This window comes from Caretta caretta, chromosome 2 (assembly GCF_965140235.1).
Source record: "Caretta caretta isolate rCarCar2 chromosome 2, rCarCar1.hap1, whole genome shotgun sequence".
In the NCBI taxonomy this organism is placed as follows: domain Eukaryota; kingdom Metazoa; phylum Chordata; order Testudines; family Cheloniidae; genus Caretta; species Caretta caretta.
The window spans coordinates 133,251,251-133,265,204 of record NC_134207.1 but is presented as its reverse complement, the minus strand read 5'-3'; the positions used below and the strand labels follow the sequence as shown (position 1 = coordinate 133,265,204).

The window sequence follows — 13,954 nt, the reverse complement described above, 5'->3', positions numbered from 1 at the left end:
GTCTTCAATTACATGGTAAGCTCTTTGAGGAAGGATCCATGACTTCTTATGTGTTTCTTGCACAGTACAGTAACTCGATTCTCACTGGAGCCTTGGTGCACTTCCCCAATACAAATAAATAATAATAAAAAGTGTGCAATATAGTTTTCCTAGTTTAAAAATAAAACATTAATAACAAGCACACTTTCATATTAAACTACTGTGTTATAAAGTCCTTCCCAGAGGTACTACTTCTGGATGTTAGATTGTAGTGTAGCAAGGGTCATGGCATCATTCACATCAGGGAACAATAGCTCCGGAGAGAAATATAATCCCAGTACACATCAGCAACAGATGTCAGTGTGGTCAGAAATATCTGATAATTTAATAAATAGCTTGCTCAAAACTGCCCATATACGGAAGTTTCTTTTGAGAGTTTAAATCTTTGTCAATGGGACTAATTTGCTGACTTAAAAACATAGCAAACAAAGAAAACTCAAACATTTCAGAGTTTTCCTTGTCCTGTTATAACACATTCAAAATATACCTTGTCTTTAATTTACATAATTTAAAAATAAAAGCATTGCACTAGATAATATCTAGAAGTCAGAAAAGAAAGTCACATTATTTAGGAGAATTTCACAAATTTTTGTCACCATTTAGTTTTGTTCAATTCTTCAGTCCCTGAAGTTGTACTTTATTTGAATCATAGAATCATAGACTTTAAGGTCAGAAGGGACCATTATGATCATCTAGTCTGACCTCCTGCACAACGCAGGACACAGAATCTCACCCACCCACTCCTGTAACAAACCTCTAACCTATGTCTGAGCTATTGAAGTCCTCAAATCATGGTTTAAAGATTTGGTGCGGATATTTCTTACATTGCAGATATGAATACTTTTACCCTTTCCTCATGTTTTTGATGTGAAAGCCATTATTGCTCAAAAAATGGACCCCTTAAGAAAAATGTGAGAATCCTTGTATTTTGAGTGTTTTCATTTTGTTACAGATAACACTTTATCTCTAATAGCTGCTCAATATCTGCCTCAGATTGTATTGTAATCTGTGGTGAAAGCAATACTTTATTAAACACATAAAACCAGATTTCTCCATTAAGCATAAATTAACACAGATTGAGATAAAATGCGTCCCCAAATGAACAGAAAATGTGAAAAGCAATTACACCCTAACATCCATTTTAAGGCTGTCAAGCAAACTAGTGCATAGCCAGAAGGAAGTGGTAGCGAACAGTGCAAAACACTGAAAGAGAGTGAAAAATATGGAAATATGGTAAAGCCCAGGGCACTGATGGAGCCTACCAGCAATGGACGTAGCAGTAGAGCAGTACTCCATTATTCAGCCTCAGTTTTAAAAGAAAAAAATGTCAGCCTCCTTTGCATTATGAACATCTGATGTCATTTCACAGGGATACCCATGTAGGGTTCAGCCTGTTTGTAATCCTCACACAAACTGCTCTTTAGGACAACAAAATGTTCAAAGAAGCACTATGGCAGCTTTGTTGTATCTACCATTGTACAGAGCACCATAAAGGAATCTTGCACCGAGTGACAAATGGGGTGGAGGGACATTGAATTTGTTTTGTAGCATTGTTGATGATGATGGTGACGATGATGACGACGACAACTATAAACAAGATCATGGGTTTCCAATATATAGTCATTTAACAGATGTGATTACGATTTTGACTATCTTGACTGAACACAGACATCTGATTTTTAACATTAACATCACAAAAATATTTTTAAAAAATCCCCAAAACACATTTCCCTCCACCTATCACATTCAAAAGTCTGATCAAATACAAAGTATACAAAATATAAATGGCATTCGTATTTTTCGCTTATGAAAATATGATGCTCAAGTATTCATTGAATCAAAATTATTTTGCACGCAACATTAACAGAAATAAATCTGTTCTTTTACCATACATTAGAGGAAAGAGAACCGTGAGATGGATGGGTTACCTGACCGGGCTTTGCGTTCTCACAGACAACTACATCATATTCTCTGGCAAGCTCTGGAGGGTTGTCGTTGACATCCAGGATTCGAATATCAACTGGAACATGGCTTAGCAGACCAGGGTTGTCTGTAATACAAACAAAAATGGATTCAGTCATTTGACAGTTTTAATACACACTCTAAAGCCTTAGTCTACACAAAAATTCTTAAAATCATGGTTTGTTGGAGGCTCCAGCTACTACAACAGAACTTTCAGTAAAGATACTTTAATAAAGATCGTATTTGCTGAGTCTCATTAACATTCTGAAAAATGAAAAATGAATAGACAGGCATAGCATGAATACTAAATTGCTATTTTGTCATATCAAGAAAATTACAAGTTACTCAGGAACTGAAGTGGGAGAAAGTTTTCAGAGTTTATTAGATGGTGTCACACTGTATGCTAAGAAATGATCAATTGGCTTCACAATTAACCTGGAAGTGTCACTCCAGTGTTGAACAAAATCTAAAATTAAATATAGTACTTTTGTTTTCCTCTGTCCCTCAAAGATTTCAGGGTATGAAAATAAAATACTGAAGTGATAAGAGAAGAAAAAAAACTGTTTAAACCATTTTCTCAAACTGCGCTCCAGATTCCATGCAAGATATTACACAGCTGCAAATTATATAAATATAATAAAGTCAGCCTTGATGCTGTTTCATTGAAGTCAATGGGACTTTTTCAATTGACTTTAAAGGTGCAGGATCAATCATGTAAACAGTAATAAAATAATGAACAATAAAGGCTTAAGTTGTTTAGGTTTAAAAAAAATAACAGAGTTTATTCTACGAGATTAGGTCTGTCTCTGATTTCCAAAAAATCAAAACGAAAAGTACAATAAACAGACTTGTTTCAAATAGCAGTTTTACATGATGAAATGGGAAAGAAATGCATGTTTTCTTGATCTATACACATATTCTCTCATTTTCATTACCTTACATTGGCTTTTTATATTTCATTGTATACATTTTATGTGAAGAACCTTTTATAATTAGCATTCTTCATTATAATACCCTCAGCTCCTGTAACAACATCTCTTCCAAAAAAAAAAATGCAATATGCATAGCTGAACAGAAGAAAAAAAATCTTTCCTAACTGGTTAAAAATGAAGACCCTTTGCTGAAAATTGTGGACTTCATTTTTATGTCCTCCACTGGAACCTAACTAGCAGTAAAAGATATCTGGGTCCAATATTCGGGCACTGCATAGATGTAAATTGCTTGTAACTGCTACGGAGAACTGAGTCTGTGTTTTTTATAATGTGTGTGTGTGCGTGCGTGTGTTATCTTTGCCTTAATTAGCCCATATCACATACCTCTATCAAAAAGGTTATTGGTGTGATGGCTCAGACTCATTTTAGCTTTGCTGACTGTTGCTCAGAATTCTTCCATCTTATTGATTAGATGAGAAAGCTTTCTAGTCCAAAAAAATTCTATCTAAGGCTATTTCTAGATTTGAGCGGGGAGGTGCGATTCCTAGCTCATGTAGACATACCCATGTGTAACGAGGTAGCACTATTTTTAGGTAGCTAGCTCGCAGAACTAGCAGTGGTCCATGCAAATCATACTTCTCAGCTCAAATGTAGAGATAACCTGTATCACCAAATAACTTCCTGGTGAGATAATATATCAGAATATATCAGAATGCTAACATTCTAGTGTATTTCAACAAGCCAGTCTTTTCGAGTTATAGGTGGGCTTTGGGACAAAGGTTCTGGTTGACAGGTCCCCTTAAGAGTCTCCACTCTCTCGCATGCACACACAAATGCATACAAATGTGTTTCAAATTATACTCCACTTGCCCCCTATTCAACAGTTCTTAATGAGTTAACATGAGAAACAGGAGGAAGTTAAAATAATTATAAGAAATCAAGTATGGGGGTAGCCATGTTAATCTGTATTCACAAAAACAACAAGGAGTCCGGTGGCACCTTAAAGACTAACACATTTATTTGGGAATAAGCTTTTGTGGTTTCTGGGTTAGTGTTTCTGTGGTGTGGTGTGTAGTTGCTGGCGAGTATTTGCTTCAGGTTGTGGGGCTGTCTGTAAGCAAGGACTGGCCTGCCTCTCAAGGTCTGTGAGAGTGAGGGATCGTTTTCCAGGATAGGTTGTAGATCGTTGATAATCTGCTGGAGAAGTTTTAGCTGGGGGCTGTACGTGATGACCAGTGGTGTTGTTATTTTCCTTGTTGGGTCTGTCCTGTAGTAGGTGATTTCTAGGTACCCATCTCGCTCTGTCAATCTGTTTCCTCACTTCCCCAGGTGGGTACTGTAGTTTTAAGAATGCTTGATAAAGATCCCGTAGGTGTTTGTCTCTGTCTGAGGAATTGGAGCAAATTCAGTTGTATCTTAGGGCGTGGCTGTAGACAATGGATCGTGTGATGTGTCACTCTCACAGACCTTGGGAGGCAGGCCAGTCCTCGCTTACAGACAGCCCCCCAACCTGAAGCAAATGTTCACCAGCAACTACACACCACACCACAGGAACCAATCCCTGTAGCAAATCTCGTTGCCTACTCTGTCCCCATATCTACTCTAGTGACACCATCAGAGGACCCAATCACATCAGTCACACCATCAGTGGCTCATTCACCTGCACGTCTACTAATGTTATATATGCCATCCTGTGCCAGCAATGCCCCTCTGCTATGTACATTGGCCAAACTGGACAGTCCCTATGTACAAGGATAAATGGACACAAATTGGATATCAGGAATAGTAATAAACAAAAGCCAGTAGGAAAACACTTCAATCTTCCTGGACATTCTGTAACAGATTTAAAAGTAGCTATACTTGAACAAAAAAACTTCAGAAACAGACTTGAAAGAGAAACTGCAGAACTAAAATTCATTTGCAAATTTAACACCATTAATTTGGGCTTGAATATGGACTGGGAGTGGCTGGCTCATTACAAAAGCAGCTTTGCCTCTCCTGGAATTGACACCTTCTTATCAATTATTGGGAGTGGACTACATCCACCCTGATCCAATTGGCCCTGTCAACACTGGTTCTCCACTTGTGAGGTAACTCCCTTCTCTTCATGTGTCAGTATAATAATGCCTGCATCTGTATTTTCACCCCATGCATCTGAAGAAATGTTTTTTTTATCCACGAAAGCTTATGACCAAATAAATTGGTTAGTCTTTAAGATGCCATCAGACTCCTTAATGATAAGAAGTGTCACTCATACGGATGGAAGACCTGATCAGGACAGCATAAGAACATCTACTCCTACCCCAAACTCCCCCCCCCCCCCGCAGTATTAGAACTCATATCAAATGAACCTTTTCAGAAGTTAGATACAGGCTGGACACTTCTATTTTCTTGCTTCAACTTTTCTTGTGTGTTTTTATTTTCAGTTCAGCTTTACAAAAAAGACTGGTTACCTACCTGTATTGCAAATGTTGTTCTTCGAGATATCACTGCAAATGTGTATTTCGTTAAGGTGCATGCATACCCAGCGCACCAGAGCTGGAGAGTTTTCTGCAGCAATACCCATTGGAGATCACACATGCACATCCTTGTGACACCTGAGACTATATCAGGGTGGCGGCACCCCATCCCTCCCTCAGTTTCTTCACACCAGAACATGGCAAAATAAGACTTGGAGACGGGGGGTGTGTGTGTGTGTGTGTGGAATATACGAGGGCAACAACATCTAAAAGAACAACAGTTAAAATACAGATAATCATTTTTTTCTTCAAGTGGTTGCACATGTGTATTCCACTCAGGTGATTCACAAGAAGTACCATTAGGAGGTGGAGCTCAGAGTCTGCAATATGTAACTGCAATGTGGCTCTCTCAACATTTGCATCAGATCTCAAAGCAGTCATGATGGTGTAATGATGAGTGAAGGTATGCACCAAGGACCAAGTGGCAGCCCTACAAATGTCCAGTATGAGGACATCCTTTTGAAAAGCCACTAAAGTAGTTTGAGCTCTCACTAAATGAGCCAATAGTATACGTGGAGGATGGGTATCTGTTACTCCCATGAACCATGATAATACAGGAAACAATCCATTTAGAAATTGTGTGGTAACTGCTTGACCTCTGAGTTTGTCAGCATAAGAAACAAATAGCCAGTGGAATATCTTAAAAGGCTTAGTCCTATCAGGATAAAAGGTGCATGCCCTCTTTACAAGCCAAAATATGTAGATGTTCTTCATCCTTACGTGAGTGTGATAATTTGGGGGGGAAGAATGAAATGCAAATGAAAGGCAGATACCACTCGTGGCAAGGCACCTCCTTAGTCTCGGCAGACTTAGCATTTCCCCCTCTGGTGGTGGTGGGCCTTTGGGCTCTTGGTGCCTGGGATATAGACCTCTAATGAATTAAGAGTAGCTCAACAATCTTTAAAAGAATGTAAAGTCTCATTAGTGCTGTATGAAAACAAACACAAACCATCAAACATAGTTTGTTGCATGTCCAATTGCTATACCCAAAGTTCTGTAATCAGAAAGCTTTTCTCATTGTTATTACAGATGCTATTACCATAGAAGCAGCATCAGATGCAGCAAATGCAGATTGGAGTGCCATCTTGGCCACTAAGCAACTTTCTGGCAGGAAAGACTTTACTTCCTCCTGGTAGTTTCTCAGTAAAGCTGGACATTGCATCCCAGTTCACACAGTCACATGTAACTCACAGTGCTTGCTGATTTGCTATATGTATCTGGAGAAAGGAGGGGGAATAATTTTTTTCTCCCAAATAAATCAAGTCTCTTGTGCCCTACTTCTTGTGGGTTGATTTAAATCTCCCCAAACATGATTTTTCATTGACAGGGATCACTACTAAAAATTCAGGGCAGAATAGAATAAAAACCCTCAAAGTCTTTCACAGGAACACGATAACATTTGTCTGTGCACTTAGCTATAGGGGCTAAGGATACTGGCATATTCTGTAAGGTCTTTGCTGGTATTAGAAGAGTCTCATTGATCGCAAGGGCTATGACAAAGTTTTGGAGTACTCTGATCAGACTGCAAGCGGTCATCTAAATATTCAGTAGGCATTGGGGATCAAAAGTTGATGGGATCACTAGTTGAACTGATTGATCTCTAGTCCATTGTGAAGAGGTCAGTGTAGGTACTGAGACAGGTATGGCAGATGATACCACAAAAAACTCCCAAGATGTTGATGGTACAGCATCGTGAATTGCTGTTGAGAAAGACTTCATAGTCAGTGCCATGGAATATGCTGGGATCAGTAGCCAAGCTGACAATCATTCTGGTACTGAGGCTGTTGATGCCAAAGCAGAGTCCAAGACTGAAAATGAGACCTAAGACTTTCCCACCACTGACACAGCATGTCCTGGTGTCAAAGTGGGTACCAGAGAAGGCACCCAGCCCTCAATATGCTTCTTAGGTCATACTGATATCAGTACCACTAACAGTCTCTGCACCAGAGTTAAGGAGACAGAGCCGGTACTGCAGGAGATGTCACAAATGCATGGACTTGTGAGTACCGGATGGTCTGGAACAGAGGGCAAAGCAAATTCTTTTGCTGCCTCAGAGACCTGTGGGGTTGTCAGTATGATGTCAGCACTGAAATACCATGCACTGGTTCTGGACTCAACAGCCATCTTGTAGATAATGCACTGAGTCAACAGCACAGTACTGATATCTGTCCACCATGGTATTGGACTCAGTTAGCTATCCTAAAGATTGTACCAGAGTTGACAGGATGGTACTGATATCATCCCACTGCAGTACCAGACTCAACATCCTTCCTACCGATGGTACCAGAGTCAATGGCATGGTACTGAACTCAATGGTTGTCCTGCAGATAGTACCAGAGTTGATGACATGGTACCCATATCCTGCTGCTGTAGTACCAGGAAGATGTATACATGGCCCAGCTCTATCATGGGTACCTGAAGAGCCCAATGATGTTTTGAGTTCTCTTTCAAGGAAGACAAGCTTATGTGTCCACTTTTGGGGAGGCCTTGAAGAAGAAGATTTCCCCCTCTTCCTCTGTGGAGAAGAGTGCAAGTCCAGGGATCTGCCAGACAACTTGCAGACTTCATGAGAATGAAAGGTGTGATGTCCCAGGGCTTGAAGCCAGATCAGAGAGTCCCCAAGCAGCTGCCACTTCCTGATTCACCCAATAGGTAGTAAAGTGGGTAGGCTGAGAAGCTACTAGGGCTTCAGCGCCAGGCAAGGGACCACCCATGGGAGCGCTGACTGGAAGATCACTTGGCTCCACCAATTGGCCCAACTATGCTATTTAAACCAAGAGGAGGAACAGGAAGTTTGTCAGAGCAACCCGGTGGTTTTATGTTGTGGATGCACTGGATTGTGCTTGTGCTTGCCTCCTGCACTCAACCCTGTTCCTGACTCCTGCTCTGCTTCTGCCTCCTACTTCTCTCCCACCTTCTCTCCTATTCCCACCGGGCTCTTGCTCTATGCTTGATCCTTGCCTCTCCTTCTGTCCTTATGCCTTCCCTCCAATCTTCAGTGACCAGTCCTGCTCTGACCCCAGCCCCCAACTTCTGACCCTGACTCCAGCTTGACCCTTGGCTCTGGTATTTGGCATCTGATCTCAACTCTGGCCCTGAGTTTTGATTACGGGTTCTGACTCTGGCTTGGCCCCTGGCTCTAGTAACTGGCAATTGACTCTGGTGCTGATCCTTGGCTTCATTCCCCAACCTGGATGCCTGTTCCACCCACTAGACCTGACTCCTGCTCTGACTACTACGCCAGACTGCGTACATGCTGGTTCATAACAGCAGGGCACTCATGTGAAGGCCCCAGGGGTTGAGGCAGGCCACCTGCTCCATAGGTGGTGTTTGAGGAGCGGGTTTCTGGAAAGCTGCATTCTTTTCTAAAAAGAGTGGTAGATACTGCACTTCTCAATGTGCTCCTCACTGAGGGTCAAAAAGGCAGCATGTATGAGGGTGACTATTCAGGATAGACACTTACATGATGGGAAGTGCTCAAAGCCTAGTGAGCACTTCATGCCACCAGTGCATAGCACTAAAATATTTAAAAAAAAAAAAACAAGTAAAACATAAAATAAAAAGCTAAACAACAGTTACCAACTGCTAACTATTTACAGATAAGGTAGAAGGCTAAACTGGCTAACTGTAGAAGAAAATAACATGAGGTAAACTATACATCGATTTCTGAGTCAGGCCACAGGTGATGAAAATGAATTGAGCTGGGTCAGGGCAGTGCTGCCTTTATGTAGGCTCAGGAGAGGCCACAAGGATGTGCAGGACATGTCCCACCCCAGCGCGCACTGGCTCTGGCATGCTGGGTGCACACACGCATCTGGTGAAATACATGAGAAGGTCTGACCATCCTCCTTTTGTTCCCTCAGAACCCACTGTGTCGTCGTAAAATCTCTAGCTACATGTAATATTGACATACCACAAATAATGGAGACTGTGGAAGGAACATCCCCAGGAGCTAAAGACCATCAAAACTTCAGCACCTTCTGCTCCAAGTACAAGGTACAATTCTTTGATTTTGCCTTTTCTAACACAAATAAATAGCAACATGTATATTAAAGAAAAAATAGAAAGATCCACCCTACCAAATCCCAAATCAAAACATAACAAATTCCTCCAACAAAACAAGACACTCCATTGCACACACGTCTCCCTATAAGGAGAGAATGAGAGAACATGGGTCAGATGTTAGTCATATTGCTCAATGCATTAGTGGAAGGTACTCAGATATTATAGTCATGAGCATGGTATAAGAACCTATATTGAATAGAATAGATTATATAAATAGATTCGTAACAGCCCACTGTAAACTGGACCATCTCTCCACTACTGAATATTAAAGGCCAGTAGAAGGTGCAACTATGGACATTTTCTGTATCACATTAATGCAAGGATGAGGCATTGAAGTTGTCACCTGCACCAGAGAAGATGACTCTATTGGGAATATTTGAGAATGAAAGAATAGTGGGAAAAGAGGAGGTTCAGAACAGGAAGGACACCAACTGGTCACTTCTGAACAGCTGGAAGAAAGGAGCAAGCTGTCTGGTCACTGCTAGAGGGACTTGGAATACCAGTAGGCTTCCCCACAGAAGACAATTCAAAGTAAGGTGGTGGGAAAACCAGACCCTGGTAAAAGAAGATTTTAAGGTATAGGGGAAACTCAAAGTTGGCCCTCCCTAATAGGCACACCATGAAGTTTCCTAGGAGAGTACAAATGAAAGGACAGCACATTCCTTTTTAGTTGGGAAAATACAGTTATAAGCTGCCTTCTGTTTACCTGATCCCCCCTCTTGGTGCAGAGTTGGGACAGTCCAAGAGCATGCATTTCACTAGTGGGAAGTATGGGAGGTGGATTCTGCCAGTAGCTGAGCCTGAGCTGATCTGTGGCTAAGAGGAGCCTGATCCCAACTCCAGCAGGTTCGTGCATATGGACTGAGTGGGATATGAACTGAAAGAGGCAAAAAACTAACACAAGGAGGCAGACAGACTGAGGGACAGAGGAGGACAAGGAATTATTGTAGGAGGAATGGACTGGGAAGAAAGTGACAATGTACTCGTGGATGAGTAAATAAAGCAGCAAAAATGGATTTGGGGGTAATCCCATCAATTTTGGGGAGAAAGAAATGGAAGATGTCAGGTGAGACACGACCAGAGGGAGCTCGGGGTGATGAAGAAAGATGATGACTCCCATTCAAAGAACAGCATTGCTCCTCTAAAGGTGAGAGAAATACATTGATAGGGGAAGGAAAGAAAAAAAGTGAGTGAGAGCACAACATAGAGCATAGACAGAAACATAGTGTTCCCTGTAAAGGTATAAGAGATTCCATTCCTATGGGATCAGAGGCCAGCAACTGGCTGCCTGGCTGATTAGCCACACCCACTGCAGCTGGGGAAAATAGCTCGAACTTAATTAGCTGATCCTCATAGAAGAAGGCAGTAAGAAATGGAGGGAGAGGTCAGCAATACCCTCCAGAAAGCTGAGGGGCCAGTGGCTTTAAGCCCAATGGACTGCTGCTAGAGAAACTGTATTACTAAGGCTCTGAGGTAAGAACCAGGAAAAAATGGGTTAATAAACTAACTGGTGTGAGGGGCAAACTTGGGGAAGGGACTATTCAGCCTGCACAGACTTTGAGGGAAGAGTCTGTGAAGTTTTTTTCATTTGTTTTAAAAGGCTTGAAATAACAGTTTATATATATATATATATATATATATATATATATATATATATATATATATATATATATATATATAACCTACTAACCCTGCTGAAAATTGCTTCCCTGGATTCCGTGAGAGAACATCAGACAGAATTACCCCAGGGAGCAAGTTGGCTCAGCAAGAGCAAAATCTGGTCTGGTAAAATGATGTTGCTATAGACAGGCCCCACTGCTTTACCCTGCCCCTTTGCTGAGTGTTTGCAGAATCCAGAGGCTTGCAGGTAAATTTCCTGTTTGGAGCAGGAATTGGTGAGGCTGAAGCACACATTTTAGTGTAGTTTGTTCTTTCACAAAATGTATACAAGCCGTGTTTGCTTGAACAGGAGTGGTAACAAACAGCAAAACAGGCAACTTCCTTCTTGCAGAACCTTCATATCAGACACTGCTACCCTGTCTCCAGAGCAACAATCTTGCACCTCTGTTACTTTTCAGGGGGTCATCACTCCAGTTCAACTACTTAACAAACTTTGTGCCCCTTGCATTTTTCACCTGGGAAACCCATAATCGAAAGCTGCTCATGGACACCACATAATGTGGAAAGTTGAATCAGGGCCTTTACCCTTCCTTTGTGCAACTGCTCTCTAATGAAACATCTTAAAGGCTTAGACAAAGAAACATTCTTAAATGCACAGGATACCCTTAATAACACTCTGGATTCAGTTATTGCATGACATCTTTGATATCCGGTATAACTAGGACCAGGATTTGGACTGCTGAATTCAGTGATAGTTTTCTATGAGAAAAGAGTGAATAAAGACTTTTAAAATTTTGGTCTGAATTAATATTCTAGCAGAATGTAGAAATTCAGAAAACCTTGAAGCATTTTGTACACCAACCCACACCACTATGAGCCAAAAAATGTCATGAAGCTTATGACAAATAACGAATACTCAAGTTAGTCCATAAGAACATAAGAATGGTCATTCTAGGTTGCAGACCCATGTTCCATATAGCCCCATATTCTGTCTTCCAACAGTGGACAATGCCAGATGCTTCAGAGGGAAGAAACAAAACAGAGTTATTTATTGAGCCATTCATTCCCTGTTGTCTAGTCTCAACTTCTGGCAGTCAGATGATTACGGACATCCAGAGCATGGGTTTGTGTCCTTGACCATCTTGGCTAATAGCCATTGATGCACCTATCCTCCATGAACTTATCTAATTCCTTTTTGAACCCATTTATAGCTTTGGTCTTCACAATATCCCCACAATAAGCTCCACAAGCTGACTATGTGTTGTGTGAAGAAATTTTTCCTTTCATTTGTTTTAAACCTGCTTGCTGCCTATTAATTTCACTGGGTGACTCCTGGTTCTTATGTTATGTAAAGGGGTAAATAACACTTCCCTATTGCCTTTCTCTACACAATACATGATTTTATAGACGTCCATCACATCCCCTCTCAGGCTTCCCTTTTACAAGCTGAACAGACCCAGTCTTCTTAATGTTCAATAACCCTGATAATTTTTGTTGCCCTTCTCTGTACCTTTTCTAATTCCAACATATATTTTTGGATGGGGTGACCTGAACTGCACTCAGTATTCAAGGTGTGGGCTTGGACTTACATAGTGCCAATATTATATTTTCTGTCTTATTATCTATTCCTTTCTTAGTGATTCCCAACATTCTGTTAACTTCTTTGACTGTCGCTACACATTGAGCAGATGTTTTCAGAGAACTATCCACGATGACTCCAAGATCTTTTTCTTGAGTGGTAACAGCTAATTTAGACCCCATTATTTTGTACATATAAGTTTATATTGTTTTCCAGTGTGCATTACTTTCCATTTATCAACATTTAATTTCATCTGCCATTTTGTTGCCCCGTAAAGTTTTGTGAGATCCCTTTGTAATTCTTCACAGTCTGCTTTGAACTTAACTATCTTGAGTAATTTTGTATCATTGCCGATCTTTGACACCTCACTTTTTACCCCCCTTTTCAGATCATTTATGAATATGTTGAACAGCACTGGTCCCAATACAGATCCTTGGGAGACCCCATTATTTACCCCTCTGTACTGTGAAAACTTGACAGTTTATTCCTACCTTTTATTTCCTCTGTTTCAATCAGTTACGGATCCATGAGAAGACCTCTCCTCTTATCACATGACTGCATACTTTATTTTGGCCTGTCAAAGGCTTTCTGAAAGTCCAAGGACAGTATATCCACTAGATCACCCTTGTGAATATGATTGTTGACACCCTCAAAGAATTCTAATCAATTGATGAGGTATGATTTCCTTTTACAAAAGCCATGCTGACTCTTCCCCAACATATCGTGTTAATCTATCCATCTGATAATTCTGTTCTTTGCTATAGTTTCTACCAATTTACCTGGTACTGAAGTTAGGCTTGCTGGCCTGTAATTGCCAGGATCTGAAGCCTTTTTTTTTTTTTTTTTTGTAAATTGATATTACATTAGCTATCCTCCAGTCATCTTGTGCAGAGACTGATTTAAGAAATAGGTTATATACCACAGTTAGTAATTCTGCAATTTCATATGTGAGTTCCTTCAGCACTCTTGGATGAATACCATCTGGTACTGGTGACTTATTATTGTTTAATTTATCAGTTTGTTCCAAACCCTCCTCTACTGACACCTCAATCTGGAACACTTCCTGAATTTGGCACCTCATAAGGATGGCTCAGGAATGGGAATCATCATAACAATTAATTATTCCTCTCAAACACTGTACCAACAACTAAGAAAAGTGCCTGTTTTTTACTTAATTTTCCGAAAACAGAGGGAAGGTGAATTCTACTAAGTTAAGCCAAATAACTATTTTAGTATTT

At 40.6% G+C, this 13,954-nt stretch overlaps 1 protein-coding gene across 9 annotated transcripts in view; it reads right to left on the bottom strand.

Moving 5' to 3' along the window:
* CDH18 (cadherin 18) overlaps nucleotides 1–13,954 on the bottom strand; it is an 831,624-nt gene that overhangs the window by 36,384 nt on the left and 781,286 nt on the right. For all 9 annotated transcript variants that reach the window (XM_048839639.2, XM_075125429.1, XM_048839637.2 and 6 more), the window contains one exon: nucleotides 1,968–2,089. In XM_048839639.2, coding sequence (XP_048695596.2) covers nucleotides 1,968–2,089 — 122 coding nt within the window. The remainder of the gene's footprint in view (nucleotides 1–1,967; nucleotides 2,090–13,954) is intronic.